Source organism: Solanum tuberosum, unplaced genomic scaffold (assembly GCF_000226075.1).
Source record: "Solanum tuberosum cultivar DM 1-3 516 R44 unplaced genomic scaffold, SolTub_3.0 scf00320, whole genome shotgun sequence".
Lineage (NCBI taxonomy): Eukaryota > Viridiplantae > Streptophyta > Magnoliopsida > Solanales > Solanaceae > Solanum > Solanum tuberosum.
This window is the reverse complement of record NW_006239242.1, coordinates 269,328-293,291: the sequence shown is the minus strand read 5'-3', so window position 1 is coordinate 293,291 and position 23,964 is coordinate 269,328. Positions and strand designations below refer to the sequence as shown.

Here is a 23,964-nt window from a genome sequence, read left to right as displayed (position 1 = left end):
CCCCTTTTTTCCTTTTTTCTTTTTGCTGAAAGATTCCATTCTTTGATTACTCCTGGTTCTGAGGCATCATCAACATTCCTCCTGCATCAAGACCTGTAAAATCAGTATATTCACAGAGTTTGAAGTGTTGACTTTTGCTAAATTTGATTTCATATGTTAGAGTTCCTTTAATATACCTAATCACTCTCTTAACAACCATCACTAGCACCATTTAAAAACATGGATAAAACACTTAGGAAACAAGATGCTAGGCCTTGTTGTTGTGACAAATATATTAAGCTTTGATATACTCTTTCATAAACTAGTTCAACTCCATCATCCTTTTGCAGTTTTTTCTTTTGATTCATTTGAGTACTCATGCTCTTGCATTCTTTCGTTCTAAATCCTTCATATATTTCTTTTGGCAAACAAACACATCATTATAAATTTGTTTGATCTCCATTCTCAGAGAATAAGCCATCTCATCAAGACGAGTCATCGATCTCAAAGACTTTCATCATCTCTTCCCTGAACTTTTCAAGCAATGCAACATTATTTTCTGTCACAAGTAAATACAGAGAAATAATAACAATGTTAGAGCCAATATTCTTGACATAAAGAGTCGTATCATGCAAACTTTTTTTCAAAGTCTAAGTCTACCAAATAGTTATTCATTCAGTTGTACTAAGCTCTGAGAGTTCGCTTTAATATGTATAGAGATTTCGTTAGTAGATAAATCATATCTTCATGTCTTTCTACGTTGATTTTTTTTTATTTTTCAACATAAATTTCTTTCTGTAGTATACCGTTTTAGAAGGCAAACTTCACGTCAATGATTAATCTTCCATTTTTTTCATGCCGCTATAACCAAAAACATTCTAATTGTATCTGCCGAATGAGTTGGCGGATTTAGTCATAATCTGCTCCATGAGCTGACAGATTTGATTGTAATGTACTCCACAAATAAGTTGGCAAATTTGATTATAATCTGCTCATGTAAATTTGAGATTAGAATATATTATTCTAGGAAAATAGTTTCCTAAAAATTAGGGATTGATTAGTTTATTTGATCTTTACTTGTTCTCTTATAAATACGGTACAAACACAATAAATAAAGATATACTTTACAGTATCTAAACTTTTATGGTATTAGAGTGAGACTTTTTCCCCTAATATCATATGGATAAAACAGTCTTTCACGGAAAGCATCTTCTTGGAACATCAATAGAAGATAAAAGTTTTTCTCTAGAAGCTCTTACCGAAAATTTGAGGACACAAGTAGGCAATGCTTCTCATATGCTCTTCCAGTTAACTTCTCATCGATTAAATAGGAAGAACTATCTGAAATGAGCACAGTCCGTAAAGCTTGCAATCGATGGCCATGGAAAGCTAGGATATCTAACCGGAGAGACAAAAAAATCGGGAGTTGAAGACCCAAAGATGAACTCCCGGAGATCAGAGAATTCACTCGTGATTGCTTAATTGAATTTAAAAACACCCCTCTACTTGAGGTGTTTTTAAGAGGAGTGTTTTTAAATTCAATTAATCAAGTAGAGGGTAGATGGGTGTTTTTAAGGTTGTCAATAGTTGAGGGACTAAACTAATAATTCACGCCAAGTTTAGAGGTGTTTCAATACTTGTCTCTTTTTAAAATTTTGTCTTATAATTTCAATATTTTTAAATAAAAATATTGTTTTCACTTGCTTCAAAACACGTGTACTCCAACTCTTTTAATGTCACATAAGTTTGATCAATGGTGAGAGAGATTTAAAAAATAATGTTTCATCAAGTTTAAGTGTTCATTTGATAAAGAAGTGAGTAGGAGAGTCTAACTGACAAATAAAGCCAAATATAATTATTCCGCCTTCAAAAAATAAAATATTCAAACAAGATTAACCAAACATTACAACCTAACGTAAGAATTCAAAATTCTAGCATATAAGTCCAGGGCTGTCTCAACAAGTTTTGGGGCCTAAAGCCAAACTTCATAGTGATGCCTTATTGTTTTAGTTGACATATATAAATTGAATAATTATAACATACTTGGTGTAATCTTACAAATATGGCCTGAAGGTAAAATATGAGGATTTTATGAAGTAAGAATGCAAATAATGTACATATTCAATGAAAAATATATAATATAAATTTAGAATAATAAAACTTGACTCAAAAATTGATAAATTTTTATACAATTATGTTGAAATAGTATTGCGCTGAATTTGATAAGTTGATATAGTGATATTAGTTTTAGTGTTTGAAAATTGAAGAAGATACCAAAAATCAAATTTGATCTTTTTATAAACACGGAACAATATACTTTGCATAATGTAGAATGTTTGAACGTTTGAGAGATTTTAGAATATTCAATAACGAAAGAATATAAATAGTGAAAGAGGAAAAATAAATAAATATAAGAATAATAATGTTGGTTTATGATAATAGTCAGAATATAAATGAAGAAACAAAATAAATAGACACGTAAGAAATGATATAATAATTAACTATACGCTATTTCATTTCTCACTTATTACAATGATCCCTATATTAAATGAGGTAAAATTTTTATTATATTTTCATTTCTTTTCAACTTTATAATATATGAAAATGGGGGCCAAAAAATATTGGGGCCCCAAGCGATTGCTTTAGTGGCCTTGTGGTCGAAACGGCCCTATAACAAATATACAAACAAATACATACACTCAACACCTATTATATAGATGCAACTGTGAAGTGCCACTCTTTTTATTTCTTGTGTCATTAATTATTAATACTAATTAGTACCAAATACGTTTTTTTAAGACTATCTTTGAATTTTCAAATAAATATTTTATTTTAAATATAAAATCTGAGATTTATGCATGTTGCTAATAAAAGTAATTGATCTTTTTCATCTTTAAAATTAAGTTTAATTGGATCAAATTAGTAGAACGAGAAAAAGTTTTTAAACTAATAATAATCCATTAATATTCTTAAATGCATTTTCCTTTTTAAGGACAAAAGATTTGAATTAAAAGATATTAAAATAATATATTTCTCTCTCCTTAATTATTGTATATTGCATTGTCACCTTTATTTTTCTTAAACGTCTTTTGCATTTTTAGTGATACAATTAATGCTTAATATATGCCTATATTAAATGTGATTATACGATATTGAAATAATATCTTTCTCTTTCTTTAATTATACTAAATAAATTGTAATTAACCTTTCCATTCTCGTATTGTAATCAGTGCTTAATATAAACAGCATGAGAAAAGAATCTCTGCCATTTTTAATCGAAAGCGCCAACCTTATTTCTCATCTTCTTCCTGGAAGAATTTGCAGCTATGGCAACTTTCTGCAGGCTCAGATCACTTCTCGCTCCCCAGAAATTGGTTTGTTCAATTTCGCCATTTTATCCGATGCGCAGTTACTCTTCATCTCCTTTTGGTGTAAGCACGCTTTCTTCTCTTCTCCTATTATTTTTCCACTTTTGAACTGGTGAAAGACTTACAGTTGAGCAATAGTTGAATTGGGTACTTTTTGTTCCCCTTTAATTTTAGTTGCTGAACCACTTGATTTTTCTTAACCATGTTTGTTTAATCTGATTTTGGACTCCACTACATTCTTCTGTTAAGCTTAGCTTAACTGAAAGGGATCACTGTATAAAATTGTTTTGGGATCCCTCAGTAAATTTCATGTCCAATGTAACTCCATTTCAGGTTTGCTGATTATATAAATTTCTGCATTTTCTACAGAGAATTGGATTTATAGGACTCGGAAACATGGGAGCAAGAATGGCTGATAGCTTGATTAAAGATGGCTATGAGGTTGCAGTACATGACATGTAATGCTTACAACTTTATTCACTTATTGGTCGCGTCAATTTCTCTTTTTTATTATGTATAAGCAGGACTGGAAAGGGAAAGTGGATAGGGAGTGAGAACTGTGAGAATTAGACCCACATCTGTTGAGTGGGAAACTTTCAGGTAGCTATGTTGTGTTATGAATAACAAACAAGCATAGTCGGACAAGAAGCAAAAATTACATTGTTGGGCACTCTTATATGTTATATTTTGGTGTAATACAATGTGAAATAGGGTGGTTGAGAATAGGAATCCTTCTATTTGTTGATGCTTTATTTGATTTAAAGGATTTTTCAGATTCTAAGTCAATTCATGTGAAGTTTCCTTTGACCTTGAGTTCATCAGTTTGTATTTGTCCCAGAAATTATAATGTTATGAAGATGTTCTCGGCCAAAGGCGTTCTCACAGAAGATTCGCCTTTGAAAGTTGCAGAGACAAGTGATGTAGTTATTACAATGTTACCGTCATCAAACCATGTGAGATTTGCATACCATTTTGTATAGCTCTTATTACATCATGCACTTTCTCATTTTTCTTAGGCTGATTAATTATCCTGAATCCTCCATAACTGATGTGAATGTATCCCACTATCCCTTAGACTTATTATTGTTGTTGATGAGTTAGAATATTTGTCAAATGAATCAATATATCTTTAATCATACAGGTTCTGGATGTCTATACTGGAAAAAATGGTTTTCTTAGTGGTGGTAATCTACTCAGACCAAGGCTATTTATTGATTCTTCTACAATTGATCCTCAGACATCAAGAAAGGTCTCTGCAGCTGTGTCTAATTGTTCTTTGATAGACAAGAGAGGTATATTAAGTAACAAAATGAATGAACTTACAACTTCTGCATTGTGTTGATAGAGCATGTGATATGTTTTAAATACCTAATATCTGGTCATAAGGTACTTATCTCATTGTACGTTATAGGCATATCAGTCGCTGCTTACCTCTGTTACCCACAATACATCCAGGGAGACAAATAAAACAAAACAAACATACCCCTTTCTCATGCAATATCTATGACAATGTCAGTGTTTGTACCTTATTATCTTCTTTTATGAGTTTTTCTTCCTAGACTAACTTATTCAATCAAATGGCCCAAAAAGCATGACGTTCAAAGTTAGTTAGATATGAAAATGAGGCAGCAAATGTGCATACCACCCTATTTTCTTTTTTGGATGGTATATCTGGTAATTTTTCCCATGGTAGTTTCTCCCTCTTCCTCATATCATCCTGGTTGTCTATCCACATTGTGTGCAATAAAATTCCAGTAACTTGGTTCAATTTGATGAAAACAAAGTCACACTCATTCAGTGGGAAAAATACCGTAGAGGAAGGAGAAGGATCTGATACAGACACCTCGACGAGAAAATCACTGGTTTCGAGGCTGGTTTGGTGGCCTTGAACCGACGCATCGTTGTTGTTGAGAACATCAGTTCTCTTGAATCCATTGCCCTTGAGGACTTGATGAAGTCAAAGGGAACCTTATTGAGCAAGGTGAATAGCACAAGAAAGGGCTGACTAACCTTGAGCTCAAGCTCACAGAAGCTCCGTCCGCGTTACACGGAGAGTTGAAGCCTTGAGTCAGCAGATGGAAGATACCACACTCGTAGGTGGGCGTGGTCTGGTTACTGGCCGAGAAACACGTATTGAGGCTCCTAAACCCAAGGAGTTTCAGGGTGATAGGAGTGCTCAAGACGTTGAGAACTTCTTGTGGCAAATGGATGCTTATTTCGACTTTCGAGCATGTTAACATCACTAGTGAGGCTGCCAAGATCCATATGACATTGATGTATTTGAGTGACATCGCTATGTTGTGGTGGTGGAGGAAGAAAGCAGTATGGAGAAGGGAACGTGCTCCATTGATGATTCAGGGCAGTTCAAGGAGGAACTAAAACGACAGTTTTACCCTCAAAACGTTGTGCATGAATCTCGTCAAAAGTTGACAAAGCTTAAGCTAACGTCCTCTATTTGTGATTATGTGAAGGAATTCACCAAGCTCACTCTTCAAATCCCAAATTTGACCGGTGAGGATCTATTATTTTACTTCTTGGATGACCTTCAAAATTGGGCCAAACAAGAGTTACAAAGACGTCAAGTCAATGGTGTGGACGAAGCTGTTGTAGTGGTTGAATCGTTGACTGACTTTCGTGCCGATGCTGCCAAAGGAAGAGACAAACGGAGCAAGCCTGTTGCTCCCAAGGTGGATCCCAATCGGAACAAAGGCAGGTTCAGACCACTCTGAGAAAGAGAAAAATCAAACTCTCGTAGTTCGGAGCCCAGCTCCAACAACTTCTTCGTAAGTGAGGTGAGGTACTTCTTTTGGTTTGAATAAGGGGTCGCGTGCACCTAAGTGCGAAAAGTCAGTGCAAGCTTTGTTATGCCGAAACCTAAATGTTAAGTCATCAACAATTCCAAATGCCACTTCTTCCCGTTGCATCCGTCTTCATGACGATATAGCCATAAAGATGCATGTCTTAGTGGGGAAAAGATTTTTCCCCTGGTGTAGCTCGAAAGCAGAAAGAGTAGAATTCATTCGAGAGGCCTGGTAGTCAGCCTCCCGAACTTCATATTCATCATTTTCGAAAGCGAGGGGAAGGGATCTCTTTTCCGTCACAAATAGCAATAAGAAGGGGCAAGGTTAAGGAGCACTCACATCACGGGCATCAGATCCGACGAGCTCAACTTCCACTGAAAAGAGAGGCCGTCTCCTGTCCCCCTTCCAGTGGGGAACCCGCTCCCCAGTCGTCGCTCTGCTGCGTCTAGCCCGTCCTCTAGGTACTGTTGGAAGGCAGGGAGTGTGACAATGTACACGTCTGGGAGATGGTATTCTTTGTTTTAGGTCTTGATAGATTTTTCTATTGATTGAAGTTATTACGCTGGCAACAACTTAGATTGATAGGGTGGTTGATCTTCTGAAGTAAGTTGACAAATTTAAAGGTACCTCTGCCGTTCCAGATGTTGTTAACTGGAAGCATAGCAGCAATGGGAGATTCTCTGTCAATAGAATATACAAAACTGAAGCTATGGGGCAGCTAGGAGGCAGTACAGGGCCATGGTTAAAGGTGTGGAAAAGTTTGGCCCCATCCAAAATTATATGTTTCACTTGGTTAGTGGACAGAAGAGCTTGTCTTACTCATGAAGTCCTACAGAAGAAAGGCTTTCAATTAGTGTCCAGATGTTTCCTTTGCAATGAGATGGCTGAGACAAAATAGTCATTTGTTTCTGCATTGCAAAGTGACAGCCCAATTATGGTCACTTTTCTTCAGCCTCATAAGTAACAACTGCATCAGATCTTCTAAGTTGTTGGATCAGGAAAGGGGGGTAGCAAGTCCCAGAAGAGATGGTGGAGAGCAGTTCCTTCATGTATTTGGTGAACAATATGGAAGGAAAGAAATGAGAGGTGTTTTGGGGCAGGTCTAATACTATGCAGAAGATTAAATGGAATTGTATTGTAAGCTTTCATTTTTGGTGTAAACTAGCAAATGTAGAGGATGAAGTTCAATTTGTAGATTTTTTAGGCTCTTTGTAATTAGCCTTGGTTATAACGGTCTCCAGCATATCCTTGATGCTGAGGACAGAGGAATACAAATTATCAGTTTTCAAAAAATTAAATAAAATATAGTGTCAAACTTGTTACATAACTAATGCCGATTTGAAATGCGAAGACGCTTGAGCCTAGTTTATCTTATATGGGTATAACGTTTCTTCGGCATGTGTAGTTTCTTCTATGGTGATAATTTAATGCAATCTTAATACGAAATCTATTGATCAAGTTGCTAACTTGTCAACAAAAAGATTGGGGTTTTCACAGTGACATGAATTTTCAGCTTTGCATGGAACATGAGATCTATACAATCTAACTTGAGGGAGATTTTCAGAGAATCACAGCCTATGTTATGCTGTAACCATTTTCGCATAAAAGCAAGGTTTTGTTGCATCATGTGAAATGATTATTGTTTTCCCTGTCTTGGGTAAAAAATATGTTATGCTGTAACCGTTTTTGCATAAAAACAAGGCTTTCTTGCATCATGTGAAATGATTATTGTTTTTCCTGTCTTAGTTAAAAATCTTAGTCAAATAATGTTGCGGTTTTTTAGCAAATTCACCACCGTCTTTGCAGTTGGCTTGAAGGCTCCTGCTATGTTGGATGCTCCTGTATCTGGCGGTGTTCTTGCTGCAGAGAATGGGACTCTTACTTTCATGGTATTTCTACAATCTAAGTGGTTCTTAAGTGACTGTTTTTGTTATAATTTCACACCCACATGCTCCTTAGGTGAATGGCTGTAAGAAAATCATTCTCTAATTGAAATGTTCTGCTGTTTCCTGTTAAGTCTCTATGCCTTCAACAGATTTTGTAGTAGTTGTTGCTGTTAGTTATGGCCTTGTGGGGAAGGAGTAAAACATTAAATGTAAGACCTTACTTTTTTTTCTAAGCTATCCATTTCTTAAATATTTGTCCAACTCCAATGCATTAGAGTACAATATAAATCAACTCCTAAACTTGTTTTTAATTTCAACTGCTGGGATATTTACAACTTTTATAGTAGTTTTACATTTCATGACATACAATTGAGAATATATGAACTTTTTTCCTTTCTGACACTAATATGTAGTTTGGACATTGAATTATTCAGAGATATTTGATGTGGAAAATTTAAATTACCGCAAACATTGTCTTGGTTACATACATATGGCATTCCACTGAAAAGCTGGATTAATGAAATACAGGATTTCTTTTTGTTTTGGTTGGTGGTATTGGGGTAGGGGGATCTGTTTATCCTAATCAGAATTACCTGACTGGATGGCACACGTGTTTGTGGATAAAAAGCAAGGATCCTTCTAAAGTCAGATTCCTGTTGGTTTGAGCTAATAAGCAACATCTGCATGTAGGTTGGTGGTCCAGAGGAGGCTTACTTAGCTGCCAAACCCTTGTTTCTCTCGATGGGCAAGAACACTATCTACTGTGGTGGATCGGGGAATGGTGCAGTATGTCCACGACCTATTTTTTAAACTTTTGCACTTTGAGTTTTACATGTCTGCTGAGGGCTTATATTTTGTTTTCCCAGCTTTGACTTGATTAAACACTGAGGTAAGTGGAACCGATAAAACTATACAAAGTGAATCAATATAAAACAGTGTAATATGTCCAGCTTTCTCTATCAGAATAGGTAGCAGGCAGTTACTTCTATGACTTTGATTCAGTAGCGTTTGGAGGATTTGTGCAAGTAGTATCGACATATTATCAGACTTCAGCTTCTAAGTGGTTTGGGTTTGGGACTCTGGTAGTTTAGGACTTTACTTCATTGCCCAAATTAATATTAACTTGTATTGTTTTCAAGCAGTGTCTTATTCATATGGGTGTATATCTATTTAAAAATTTCAATTTATACATGAAATGAAAGTTTTTTGCAAGTGGTGTCGCATAAAACCTTTGCCACTACTTACACTCATACATGTTTATATAATTATATCCAGATAGCACATGCCAGATAGAAGTGTATGATCATCTTTCACCACCAGGGGTTTCTTCATGCCAGATAGAATTAATTGTCTGCATAACCTAGTCTCAATTTGCAGTCTTCTACAGGGCAATAGTTTGTATTTTCTGTAGTTTGAGAACTAAATACAAAATTGTATCTTGTGATGATGTCCCTAAAGCCTGAATTCAGGAAATTTAAGGCTGGTGAGATATAGGGTGTGTTCGGTATGAAGGAAAATGTTTTCCAGGAAAATAAGTGGGTTTCTTACTTATTTTCTTGTGTTCGGTACGTAAGCAAAAAATATCATCCTAGAAGTATTTGTATATAATCTAGACAAATACTATGGAAGGTAGAGATGGTGGCTATAGGGGGTAAAGATAAGGTGTGTTGGAGGGTGAGGATGGCACAATCAATATGGAATGACACTTGTGGAACTTGTTTTCCCTACTTCCACTAGGGAAGTCATTTTTCTCATTTTTATGGAACTTGTTTTCTTAGAGAAAAGTGTTTTTCAAAAGTTTTGTAGTAATTTGACCCAAAAAATAATTTGCCAAATGATTTTCTATGGAAGGTTTTCAAAAATCTTTTTTAAAAGAACTGTCTTAATGCTAACTAACAAAATTTGGAGAAACTCTTGTCATGATAAATCCATTTCTGCCAAGAAAAATGCGTTGACTCTTTTTCTTTCCCAGACTGCAAAGATCTGCAACAATTTGGCAATGGCTATTAGTATGCTGGGGGTGTCTGAAGCCTTTGCTCTTGGTCAGTCTTTGGGAATTGAAGCTAGCACTCTAACAAAAATATTCAATTCTTCAAGTGCTCGCTGTTGGAGTAGGTACTCACTGCAACCTGGTACTAAAGAACTATTATGATCCATAATAAGACAAAAGTAAAGCCTATTTGCATGAAAAATAGTTTGCTTTAGTAAATATTTGTCTTCTGCACATTTTTTATTTTTTGGGAAACAATGTGAACTAACCACAAATCACAACCTAAAGAGCACCTTGTTCAACAAACACCTTCTAGAAAGGGTGAAGTGAAAAAGTAGGTCTCAGGCATACAAAAAACAACTTATTAAATTTTCAATCTGTGTATAAATTCTCTACATCTACTGACTTTCTTGGAGACACTATGTATATCTATCCTGCCTATAATGTTCTTTCTTTATCTGTGCGCAATTACTTCATCCGGCAGTACAAGTTTCCCTTGGAACATCTTCCAATTCCTAGCCCTGCATAGATGGTAGCCCCACACAGCTGCAAGTATCTCCTTTTTGAACCGATTCCATTGCTGTTACAAGTGTAACTCTGGTCCACCCTACCATCCCAGTCCTAACTGCATTGATCCAGTTACACTCCACAAACAAGTGCTTTGGGTTCTCAGGAACCTGATGGGCACATAGGCAACACTCATTCTCCTCCACTGGTATATTCAACATCAACAACATGTCTTTTGTAAGCAATCTGTTTTGAGCTGCTAACCACATAATAATTCTGTGCTTTGGTTGGGCCACTGCAGTCCATATAATCTCAACAGTAGCAAGTCGAGGTTTCTCCTATTAAATCCAAATTGCTACAAGTAATAGAAAACTCAGCTGTAGGAGTCAGACCATACTTCCCCTGCACATGCCAACTTTTCATTCTTTCCTTTAAAGAGTTTATCTTCCTCCAATACCAACTACTATGAGGAGGAGCCTCCCATATGCTTTCAGTTGCTTTCATATATACCTCATGAACCCACTTGACCCACTTGTATTTCCAAAGAAGTTAGGAGGGCTACACATTAAGGGATGTAGAGTATGGAATATCGCTTCCACAGTATTAGAGATGCATTTATACAAGACATTACAGCAGGAGATTGGTCTATATTGGCTAGCATACTCTGGATTTTCCACTTTAGGGATAAGTGCAATGATGGTGGAGTTCAACTGCTTTAACAGTTTTCTGTTCTGAAAGTAATCCATGACTGCCTCAGTGATGTCCTCACCAACAATATCCCATGTTGCTTTGAAAAAACCACTGCCATAACCATCAAGCCTAGGGCTCCTATTACTATCACTTTTAAAGATAGCAGACTTCACCTTCAGTCTTGTAAATGGCTTAACTAAATTAACCTGCTGATCAATAGTTAACAGAGTTCCATTCTGAATAAGACTTTGGAAGACTTTAACCCTTGTTGGAGCTGTTTTCCCTAGCAAATCATTGTAGTAATCCACAAACACTTGGGCAATTAGATCAAGATCATTCTGCCAGTCACAGAATGGAAGTACTTGGAATTATCATCTCCTAACCTCAACCAAGTTATTTGCTCTTTTGCTGTAAGTATGCTTCAGCTAAATAAGAAGACTCTCTGTAGGCTTGGTATTCCAAATGCTCCTCTTGTTGTAACTCCATGTTCCCAAGATCAGCTTGCAACCTCAATTGAACCTCTTTAAGGCCATTCCTATCCTCATCAGTCTCAGTAACAATGTTTCTTAAGTGCTGAGCATTCAATTTCCTCAAGCTCTTCTTCAAGAACTTGAGCTTCTTCACAATCTGGAGCATTTTACAACGAATTACTTGAGTCCACCAACCAGCTCTGACCAAGTTTTGGAACTCCTGACACATTGCAAAACTGAAATTGCTTCCTAGATCTAGGCTCCCTTCCTACAGTGTCACCTTTGCTGGACACTGGTCACTAATACCTTCAGGCAAGTATATAGGTTTACAAGAAGGCATCGTATCCAGCCATTCATTATTGATAAAAATCCAGTCAATTTTTTGAGAAGGTCCTCTGCTCCCCATTCTTGTCATTCCATGTGTACTTAGTGCCTATGTGTGGTAGCTGAATCAGTTCACACTCCTCAACACAATTATGAAAATCCACAACCTCTGACCATGACACTGGATTACCACAAATCTTATCCTCAGGGTATAGAGTTGAAGTCTTCCAGAGTCATCCATGGTTTCTGACATGTTCTGTGGTTCCTCACCAGACTTTCCCACAAGTCCCTCCTTTCCTCCTTTGTTTTGAAACCACATACAAATAATAGATCAAATGATAGTTGTCAGGGTATACAATACCTCATAAGTAATAACTTGAGCAGTCATTGTGGTAGGTACAACATGATAATAATCCTACGTCCATGTAATCCATATCCTCCCATTATAATGCTGAGTCAAATTAGTGACATACTGCCATCCTCCCAACAATTTTTCAACTAGTTGTTCAATCTTATTACTCTTTATTTTAGTTTCTAATTGGCCAATCAACCCAACCTGCTCTTCATTGCAAAGGAGCTTCACCCCTTTTGCTTATTGGAGCCATTAAGCCCCCTAACATTCCACCTAGATATTAACCATTCCCTGTGAGAAGAATGGCCTAAGATCCCACATTTCCAACTGTTCCTTCATTCAACCCTGCCTCATTTGATAACTGGAAAGAGTTTGGTGTAACAGTCTGCTGCACTATTGTCCTCCCAATCTTTGTTGGTGTTAACCAAGCTGCCTGACTCTGAGCATTCTGAGCTTTATTCCCCTTTGGTGGGGTACCCTGATGCTTATTCTTCTGACTGGAGATTCTTTGCTATCTGATGGTATCTCTATGGTTGGTTTTCCTGCAATGGAGTGCTTGAAGTTGCAAGACTTTGTTGCTGGCAAACAGACTTGTTCCCAATCTGCTGAGGGACTTGAATCTCAACCTGTGATTGTCTAATAGGTTCTACTGCCTCCACAATTGGCTTCCTCACTGCTGGAGCCTTCTTCTTCCTGCATATCTCCTCTGAGGGCCCATACTTATGAAAGTGATTGCATAAGGTTGGCCTCCAATCATATGTGACTTTCTGCTCAACTAGATCACCTCTTTCATTCACAAAAAAATGATTTGCTCTGGCAATTTAGCATTCATATCAACTTCCACGAATAGCCTAGCATAGTTGAGTCCCACCTTCTTCTCAGTGTTATGGTCCACCATGATAGGTTTTCCAATAAGACTCCCAATTTTACTAAACCCTTTAGGGCTCCAACACTTGAATTCAAGTCCCAGTAGCTTAATCTAAATAGGGACTCTGTATAACTCATCCCTAGTGAATTTCATATCCAGGGTCCAAGCCTCCACAATGAAGGGCTTGTTATCAAAATGATAAATGCCCCCATGAAATCAAAATTATGTAAGTTAAATCTTGTACCATCTAAATCTGTCCCCTGCTAACATATACAAAATCAAAGTGTAGCTTATTACTAACTTAACCTAATGCTTGTGTCTATGTAATGACAGTGACACATATAATCCAGTGCCTGGGGTGATGGATGGAGTGCCTTCTTCAAGGAATTATATTGGAGGTTTTGCGTCTAAGTTGATGGTACGCGTTCAATCCTATCTTGATATTGTACAACTTATGTACCTGCTAAGATTTCTGAGAACATGAAGGTTCAGTTCTACATTTATAAATGCATGTGAAGGTTCATTTTTAAGCGAACCATTAATATGCATTTCTTTTAACTGTGTTCTCTGGTGGGTTTTACTCCTGTCCAATTGCCGGCAATATTTTTGCTCATCCACTGTGGTAATTATGAGTATGCAATTGATCTGCTCTTCTTTTTGTGTCTGTGTTTGATGCATCTGAACACCTATGTGGTCACTAAAGAGAGAGATCTGAGTTCATTAGGTGTACAGGTTAACATCAGTTAAACAAAGATCCGTTTCAATTTGTTATGAAGTATTATCCTTTTTCTTTTATACTCAGTTTCATTTTCTCTCTTTGCTGCATAATCACTTGAAATCACAATATATAGGAAGTTAACAATAGTTTAGTTTGTATTATACTTTTTGGGGTTTACGCTATCATTAGTTACGGATGTTCCTATCCTCCTCTGTTCAGGCTAAAGATCTGAACCTTGCTGCAGCATCAGCAAAAGATATTGGATTCAAGTGTCCCTTGACATCACAAGCAGAAAAGATGTAAGTCCTACCTACTTCAGCAACGAGTACATAAGATGATTAATGTTGCATAGACTGCAGACAATTGTATGCATGTCAAGTTAGAAATAGAAGCTATGTGGTTACTTCAATTATAGAACGTACTTGTCGTACTAATACCTTTAAAAGAATAAGGATCTGCTGGCCGTACATTATTATCTGTCCACTCAATGCATTAGCCTGGGGTTGAGGAATTTTGCCATCTGTAATGTTCTCAGCTGCATCTCCTTTCATATACATGAAATTGGAGGTATACTATTCAATTACAGTTGCAACATTCTATGCTAACTTACTAGGCATGGACAACATTTTCTTGAAATATTTGCTATTTGAACTCATTAAATAATGCACTTGGTAAATGATAGTACATGAAATATTAGTTATAACAGAGTAGACTTTCTAGTGTACTGTGTATCATGATAATGCATGTCAGAGAGATTTCATAATTTATCTGAGCAAATACTTAGTGCTGGAATAATATCAGAAAGTGCTCTATGTTTTATCTGTTATTATTTGCTTTCAGTGTGCTGCATTCTCTGTAGTTTGAAAATTGTTTTCTGCAATAAGATCTGGTCAATAAACCTTGTTGCTGTGTGGTGCTTTTCTCCGGTTAGACATCTTGGTTGTGAACTCGATCGATGTGATTATTCAATTTTAGTCCTTGACTATGTCCTCAATTTTGTTGTGACTCGTTGAACATTGTAAATTGTCCGTTGACCATGAAGTTGTGAACACTTCACCGCTAACTTCATTTCTTGAGCCTCAAAAAGAATTTTGGCCTGCATGGAGAAGCAGGACTTGAATAAGTTACAACATGGTCAACCATGGACCATGTGGATGCCATATGACAAATATTCATTAGAATACAAAATGGAGCAAAGTGGTAAATAAATAACATAGTAGGGAGAAGGTTTCCTAACATTTAAACAGGTGGGTGACACCGTTTCAAGGGACTAAAAAATCGCAATACTCTCTCAAAACAACATGTTATTAATACATATCTTCTGGTTATTAGCATTATCTGTTGGAGTTAATGTTATCTAAGTATCTGAAATTCATCTGTATCCAGCTTCACAGAGCTCTGCAATAACGGTCATGAGGCAAAGGATTTCTCTGGTGTATTTCGGTACTATTACTCTGGAAAGGATGAGCAGTAATCCCCTCAGCTAAGGTAGATGTCTTGGCTAGAGTTTCTGGTTCCACAATTCGGAATCCGGAAAGCTTGATCCAAGATTACTTGCTTGGTGCCCTGCAGAAAAAATAAAAATCTGTATAGTAGATGTTTTTAATCCTTTTCTTCTTGCATTTCAACAATTCACTTGGTTGGAATTGTGTATAAATGATGAACAGTGAAGTTAGTGGACTGATTTTTTAATTTTACTGATGTTATATGAAGTTTCCACTAATGGTGTTAGATACTTAAATTTAAATGGGAAAAGGCATAAATTCACCCCTAAAGTTGTCCCGAAAAGCCAGTTACACACTTAAACTATTGGGGTGACCTATTACACACCTATACTATTCAAAAGTGAATATTTTTCAGCGAGACATCTAAAATTGGTCAATTCTTACTATTTCCACATCAAATTCCTCAAGTCAAACACTGATTATTCAATTTAAAAGTCTTTTTGTTGATTGTGAGCATTTGAAATAAGAAATTTTTTAGATCTTTCTTTTTCTGTGTAAAAAGTTTCTGGATTTTGCACAAAATTTAACTTTTTAATGTATGTTCATAGATCTTTCTTCTCTCTTAGAAAAATTCTCTCTAGATTTTCTTCAAAATCGGTAATAATAAATCGAGCATTAATTTTTCAATTGTTTGACAAAGATCTTTGCGAATAAATATTGGAAGTTTTTGTCATTCTCCTCTTTGAGCTTGAATGAAATTTGTGATAATCTTTTGTGGTGGGTTTGGTGATGGGTTATAAAATTAGTGGTGGTGTGGCTTTTAATTTCGATAATGACAATGAAACTCGTGATTTTGATGTGGATGCTGAAATTTATTGTTATGATTGTGATGAATTTCAATGGTAGCGATGTGGTTTCGATGGTGAATTTAGTTAAATTTATTATGGTTGTTATCAATTTTTGATGATGGCAGTGATTGTGGAAGATTCTGGTGGTGAATTTGGTTGTGGGTGGTGAAATCTATGGTGATGGAGAAGTGAATTTGGTGATAGTAGCAACAATGGTAGTGGTTTAATGGTGGATGTGATGGTGTATAGGGAAGAAGAAACAATTGGGCGATATGAATTTTCTTTTTTGAAATCTGACGTAAGTATTGATGTGGTAGTGATATGGTAATGACGTGACGCGAGTGTGAAACACTTTCTCATCATCTGCCTGGTTGTATGTTCGTCAGGGTTGGAATAAATTCACTTTTAAATAATTCAGGTATGTAATAGGTCGTCACAATAATTTAAGCGTGTAACTGACTTTTCGTAACAAGTTCAGGGGGGGAATTTATGCCTTTCCCAAATTTAAATTTCTGTTGAGATATTTTAGGTTGTCCAATATGTATTTGCTGGGAAGTAGGCTTACATTAATTAAAATATTTTATTTATATATTACGAAAAAGGGTAAAAAATGCTCCTTCTCTTTATCTATTAGGAAAAATTTCTTGTTATACAACTGGGATAAAGTTATATTATTGTTATACATTATGTACTATTAAAAAATTAGTAAATATTGTTATAATATGTTTTGCTCATAAGTAAGCTAATATAGAAACTTATTTGTCATTTGTTTTTATTTTATTTTTAATTTCAATTTTAAATAGCAAATAAATGCAGCGATGGGATTGAAGGTAGAAATGAAACATATCTTTCTAAATTTAAGTAAAAATAAATAGAGTAGAAGTAGGGGTGTCGACGAAATCAAAGAATATATAGACTGGTAGAGGCCCTCTATGTAGTTGTCTATTTAGGGCGATCGATCTACATCTTTCCCCATAGCCCTGAGGTTGTGTCTCGATCTCCTATGTGCTAAATATAAGGGACTAGTTCCTATAGAGATTCCCCTTGGTCTAACAGACGGTTCGGTTGGTTATTTTTAAAAAAATTACATCATCTCAATTTTCCGGCTATTTTATGATGTATAATCAAAATTAATTTTTTTAAAACCATCTCAATCCCTATTTAGGACACAAGCAATACAAAATTAGCCTCTTTTTTTTGTTGTCTTGTAGATATTTTAAGTTATTAATTATTGTAATTTATAGTACTTTCTATGTAATTTTTAAATAACATATGTTACTTTCTATGTTCCAATTTATGTGCCACTATAAAATTTTGAGAGTTAACCAATTTTTTTATATGTCTTTTCAATATTTTAAGTTGTTAATTATTGTGATTTATAGTAATTTTTAGGTCATTCTCAAATAATATATGTTACTCTCTTGGTCCCATTTTATCAGGCACAGTAAAATTTTGAGAGTCAACTAAATTTTTATGTCTTTTAAATTACTCATATTAATTATTGTAATCTATAGTATTGTTTATGTAGTTCTCAAATATATAACAAACTAAAATAAAATAAAATAAACAAACAAATTAAAATGAAAAAAATAAAAAAATGACCACGATAAAAAGAAAGCAATAAGGTTGTTCCATGATAAAGCAAGAGAGTGGGTCCGATTATGACATATAAACATAATTGGCAATGTGTTAGCCATCACAAAACAAAGGGTACAATTGTCCAAGGAAAGAACTTAGAAGTGGTTGTGTCTCATAAAAGAGAAGAAGCAGCTTTGAAAAAGAATGAATTGACCAAAATAGCCTCAAATTGAATATCAATTTCAAATAACATACATGTTAACGGAGAGGAGGTTGCTATTTGTCCTTTTTTAGTAGTAAAATAATAGTGAAATATATATTGTTGCGAAATAGAGTTAGAACAGAAGGAGTATACCTTGTATCCTAACTCTAATCATATTCTAACTCTAATGTATCTCCTTAGATTTGTAGTTGTACTAGGATTCTACTTGTGGCCGTATGTAATTGTATAAGTAGCATAAGTGAAACGACCCCAAAAATGCCCGAAAATGTGCTTCGGAAACACCTATAATTGTAATTTCCATATATCTCAAAATCCGTTTCGTTTTTCGAAAATCCGACTTCATATTCTTGTTTAGGGGGTCAAATTGAGTGGGAAATGGGTCTAACCCAAATTTTAGAGCAACCGTATCAAAATCCGAAATTTCCAAGTGAAGCCTTTTTCGAGGGTCTACTTTGGAGGGTCATATCTCCTAGCACACAAATTATTGGGTGGCCAATAACATATCCATGGAAAGCCCTTTGAGTTAGCTACCTAACGCACTTCGTTTCACCTCATTCGGAGTTCGGACGAAGAAGTTATGCCCATTTTCGTAAAATCTGTCCGGCAGGAAAGGCAATTTCCAGTGAGCGTTTTTACTGTTCACCCGCCTCATTTTTTTTTCTAAGTGTTGGACCATTTTTCCAAAGGGCATATGTTATTTCCTATATACCATTAGTTCAATTCCCATCTCTAAAACATTTCCCAAAACACCTCTCCCATACTTAGACACATTTTCTCTCAAGTTCTCTCAAGAACCCTAATCCAAAACCTTCCTCAAGATTGAAGAGACTCTTGCTCCAAGTTCCAAGCTTCCATTGAAGACACTCTCAAGACCTTCATAAAAACTCAAGGTATGTGGTGTTGAACTCATGGGTCCTTCCACCCATAGTGCCTAGACTCTATTCTACTCACTAATTCATGGTTTAAGTTAAGATTCATAAATTAGTCTTGTTCTTTGTAATAATTTCCTGCACATTGAATTTTAAACATGAAAAGTGATTGTTTTGAGCATGTTGTGACCCTAGAACTTGAACCTAAATTTGGAATGGATGTGGAGATTTTCATGTGGTATTGTGGGTGTTAAAAAGGTGTTGTTGTAGGTTGTTCACTGGTTTGGCTGCATAATTACTACCCTATTTTCCATGCTCTTTGATTCCATTACATGCCTTCAAGGTGTTTGACAAAATGTCCAACTATGGAGAATTGATGAATCGATGCTTTAAAGCTTGAGTTATGAGATGTATGGAAATCCAGAGATGTGTTGATGACAAACTAAGCTTGTGTATATGTTCATTCCATACGTGAGATTGCATTAGAGCCTAATGGGAATTTCCTATATAAAGTGTTGCATGACCATGCCCGGTCCGGGGGAAAAGAACCGGACAACCATGTGAGAGGTTTATATCTCACCACCTAGGATGCTTGGGGTGTGACCAACATCAACCATGTGAGAGGTTTATATCTCACCACCTAGGATGCTTGGGGTGTGACCAACATCAACCATGTGAGAGGTTTATATCTCACCACCTAGGATGCTTGGGGTGTGACCAACATCAACCATGTGAGAGGTTTATATCTCACCACCTAGGATGCTTGGGGTGTGACCAACATCAACCATGTGAGAGGTTTATATCTCACCACCTAGGATGCTTGGGGTGTGACCAACATCAACCATGTGAGAGGTTTATATCTCACCACCTAGGATGCTTGGGGTGTGACCAACATCAACCATGTGAGAGGTTTATATCTCACCACCTAGGATGCTTGGGGTGTGACCAACATCAACCATGTGAGAGGTTTATATCTCACCACCTAGGATGCTTGGGGTGTGACCAACATCAACCATGTGAGAGGTTTATATCTCACCACCTAGGATGCTTGGGGTGTGACCAACATCAACCATGTGAGAGGTTTATATCTCACCACCTAGGATGCTTGGGGTGTGACCAACATCAACCATGTGAGAGGTTTATATCTCACCACCTAGGATGCTTGGGGTGTGACCAACATCAACCATGTGAGAGGTTTATATCTCACCACCTAGGATGCTTGGGGTGTGACCAACATCAACCATGTGAGGGGTTTATACCTTGCCACCAGGGTGTCCGGGTGTGAACGGCATCCCCCATCCTAAGTTGGGGTTATAGATTGGTTGGATCATGCATACACATATGATATCTACTATTAGTATAGAGTTACTTAAACATGTTTTGACTTCACTTTGATCATGCATCCTCATATTGTTATTCATAATGCCTATGAAACTATTTCTTGTATTTCGATTGTGTCCTTGTTTATTGTTGTGTTGCACCCCGCATACTTAGTACATTCCAAGTACTAACGCATATTTTGCCTACATGATGTCACCATGTAGGGACCGGAGTTACTCTTGATCCTTCTCTTCATTCACGTGGCTAGTACGGTGCTTATCCGAGTTGTTGGTGAGTCCTCAATGATTCGAGGGCTATGTTATGTTTCCTACTCCTATGTTTTGAGACTTTAGCTTGTAATTGTATTTTGACTATGAGGGGAGCCGGTAGAATGTCATGGCCCCGTCCTATCTATGTATGTAGAGGTGTGCGTTGGACAAGTATTTTGTAAATGAGCTTGACTCTTGTTCTATGATGTCATTTTGAAATGGTTGCCCTTAGTCCCTATTTCCCGTTAATTAATGTTGAATGTACTTCCGCGACCGATGAAGTGTGATGACAAGTTTGAGAGGCTTGTTTGGGGTTCCTTCGGGTTCCTCATTCGCCATGTCACGTCTAGGCCCTAGGCTTGGGTCGTGACAATAAGTATTGTACACAATTATCAAGAAATAATATCCTCCCTTCTCTCTGGTTATGTGTTTTCTACATGGTATCAAAGCATTGACACACACAAACCTATGCTTCATCAAACTTGTTCAAGAACCAATGGCTTCCTCTTCACAGCCTCTTTGTCCCTCTCAACTTCTTCATTGCACCATCTTATGGTTGCATGTCCTATCAAACTTAAACCTACCAATTACCTTAAATGGAGAACACAAATTCTACAACTGATGCAAGTAATGAAGGTGACTAAGTTGGTCCAAGAAAACAAAGCTGATGACACCAGCCAAAGATAACAATGGAAAGGCAGTTGATGGACAAGAGAAAGCTTCCGATAGTAATTGGGATGAAGAAGATGTTCTGCTAAGAACCTGGATCTCAGGAACTATGACTGAAGAGAGCATGTATCTCATTGTGGGCTGCTCAACAGCCAAGGGGATGTGGGAATGCTTGGAGGAAGCCTACCTTCAAGCAACAAAGGATAAAGAGTTCCAACTTAAGCAACAATTGCTAAACATTAAGTTAGGAACCAAGAAACTTGATGAGTACTTGAAAGAATTCAAAGGCATATGTGATGGACTTGCTGCCATACACAAGCCAGTTAATGAAGACAACAAAGTCATTAACTTTGCCCGAGGACTGGGTCCAAAGTACAAGACATTTAGGACTGTTATGTTAGGAAAGCCCCCTATCCTACCTTCAATCAATTTGTCAATACTCTTAGAGGTTTTGACATGAGAGAATAAGAGGAAGAGGTGCCCCAACAAGACTATAACATGACCTTTACTTCACAGAGAGGTAGGGGTCGAGGGAGTTACAATCACATGAGAGGTAACTCTAGTTTTAACTCAAGAGGAAGAGGATTCAGGGATGCTAGACACTCAAATAATAATCAAAACAGTCATAATATGCAGACTACAAACACTGAGAAAGTAAAACCCATGCCTACCCTATGTCAAATATGTGGTAGAAATAATCATACTGCTTTGAAATGCTTCTATACGTGGAATTACTCTTATCAAGCTGAAGATGATCTTCCGCAGGCCCTATCCTCCATGAACATGCAGAATATCATAGGTGAAGATGCTGCAATGTATGTGGATTCTGGTGCAACGAACTCACATGACAAACACATCAGGTAATCTATCTGATCTTCAAATTTATAATGGGACAGACAAAAAATTGTTGGCAATGGTTCGCAATTAGCAATTACATATGTTGGAAATCTCAACAAGTCAAGTTTGAAAGTTAAAGATATACTGGTAGTCCCTAAAATCACAAAGAATATTCTTTCAATTAGTAAACTTGCAAAAGACAATTTTGTAACTCTTGAGTTTGATGAATTTGGTTTTCTTATTAAGGACAAGAAGTCAGGAACACCACTGGCCAAGGGCTCTAATGCAGGATGACTCTATCAATTGGAAGACAACAATCTTTTTGCCTTAACAACAACACAAGATTGGAAGAGGTCAGAGAGTATTTGTCACTCTAGATTAGGACATCTTAGTCTGAAATCTTTAAAAAAATTTAGTAGAGCAATAAATGCATCGGTGTTTGGAGTTGGAATAAGGTGCCCAGTATTTGTACTAGCTGTCAATTAGGGAAAAGTTGTAAACTTTCTTTTGAGTTGAGAAATAAAATTGAGCAGATTCCTTTACACAAAATACATTGTGATCTTTGGGGATCAACACCTGTTGAGTCTTCCCAACATATGAAATACTATGTGATCTTTGTGGATGATAATACTAAATATACTTGGCTCTATCTCTTTGTGGATGATAATAATATATATACTTGGCTCTATCCTTTGAAGAAGAAATCTGAATTCTTTGAAGTTTTTCTCAAGTTTCAACAAATGGTAGAAAAATAATTTTCGAAAACTATTAAAATTTTCCAGTGTGATGGAGGTGGTGAATTTATCCAAATTGAGTTTGTCAAGCATTTGGAGACCTGTGGCATCATTAGGCAAATATATTATCCTCACACTCCTGAGCAGAAGGGAGTTTCCAAGAGGAAACATAGACACATAGTGGAAACTGGGCTGACCTTGTTGTTTCATGCTAAGTTGCCTCAGTTCTTATGGGTTGAAGCATTTCTAACTGTCGTGTTTCTAATAAACAGAATGCCTTCCTTAGTTCTAAAGCATGGTATCCCGTTTGTGAAGCTTTTTGGTGCCTCTCCTGATTATAATAGCCTGGAAGTTTTTGGTTGGAGATGTTATCCTTACCTGAAGGGATATAATAAGTTCTCACCAAAGACATATCTTTGTATATTTATTGGCTATAGTAGCCTACACAAAGGATATAGGTGCTACCATCCACATACCAGGAGGGTGTATGTGTCTAGGCATGTCATATTTGATGAGCGCGCATTGCCCTATGTGCAGACTAATAAGCATAATATTAATATCTCACCTCATCTTGCACTTTCCTTGAATTTTTCTCCATTGTGCAGAATCCAGATACCAGTTCAAGTGACACTATCACTTCAGGGGAAGTGTTGGACAACTTGAATGAAACAATTGCACCAACAACTATAACAGTGGTAGACACTCAGGTTCAACCTGATCCTTCTGGACAAGTTCTGACTAACTCTAGTTCAGAGTATGATAGTGAAGACAACCATAGTGACAACAATGATGGTCAAGATGTGGAAGCTCTGTTAGGAGATGATCAAAGTATTGATAACTCAACAAATTCGACTCCTGCAAATACAAGTGAAGATGGCACCAATGAAGCGCAAGCGCCCAATGTATAACTAGAAGTTGACTTCTCAAATTGGCTTAACACTAAGCATACTGATCCTATGGAAACTTCTGTAAATGAAAATGAAGGTGGAGAAGACAATGTAGAGGGACATCACATGGTCACAAGGAATAAAGCTAAGCAAATTTCCATAACTCACACCTCACTAGCGGCAGAAAAATTGAGCATGGAACCTACCACTGTGAAACAAGCACTAGCAAGTCCACACTGGTATAAAGCAATGCAAGAAGAAGTTGACGCTTTGCACAAAAACCAGACTTGGACCTTGATACCAAGAACTGCGTCATGAATGTAGTTGGCTCC

The 23,964-nt window shown here is 36.6% G+C and overlaps 1 protein-coding gene and 1 pseudogene across 2 annotated transcripts; both read left to right on the top strand.

Moving 5' to 3' along the window:
• The first annotated feature begins 3,200 nt into the window (after window positions 1-3,200).
• LOC102599107 (probable 3-hydroxyisobutyrate dehydrogenase, mitochondrial) lies at window positions 3,201-15,650 on the top strand. 2 transcript variants are annotated; one of them, XM_006360250.2, is made up of 10 exons: window positions 3,201-3,410; window positions 3,717-3,805; window positions 4,186-4,300; window positions 4,489-4,639; window positions 7,955-8,037; window positions 8,725-8,820; window positions 10,007-10,149; window positions 13,569-13,653; window positions 14,173-14,252; window positions 15,340-15,650. In XM_006360250.2, exons 1-10 carry the CDS (start codon window positions 3,306-3,308, stop codon window positions 15,425-15,427), a joined length of 1,035 nt encoding a protein of 344 aa, XP_006360312.1. In that variant the 5' UTR covers window positions 3,201-3,305; the 3' UTR covers window positions 15,428-15,650. The 2 variants fall into 2 exon arrangements, with proteins under 2 accessions (XP_006360312.1, XP_015170253.1); XM_015314767.1 differs by having other exon boundaries at window positions 3,319-3,410; window positions 4,170-4,300.
• A 5,522-nt stretch (window positions 15,651-21,172) lies between these two features.
• LOC107063194 (uncharacterized) lies at window positions 21,173-23,595 on the top strand (annotated as a pseudogene).
• The last annotated feature ends 369 nt before the right edge of the window (window positions 23,596-23,964 follow it).

Excerpts from the sequence above, each read along its gene's own strand:
- LOC102599107 (XM_006360250.2), top strand. The coding sequence starts at position 3,306 with ATGGCAACTTTCTGCAGGCTCAGATCACTTCTCGCTCCCCAGAAATTG. Across the intron at positions 13,654-14,172 it reads GTTTTGCGTCTAAGTTGATG|GCTAAAGATCTGAACCTTGC; the intron begins GTACGCGTTCAA and ends TCCTCTGTTCAG. Across the intron at positions 14,253-15,339 it reads ACATCACAAGCAGAAAAGAT|CTTCACAGAGCTCTGCAATA; the intron begins GTAAGTCCTACC and ends ATCTGTATCCAG.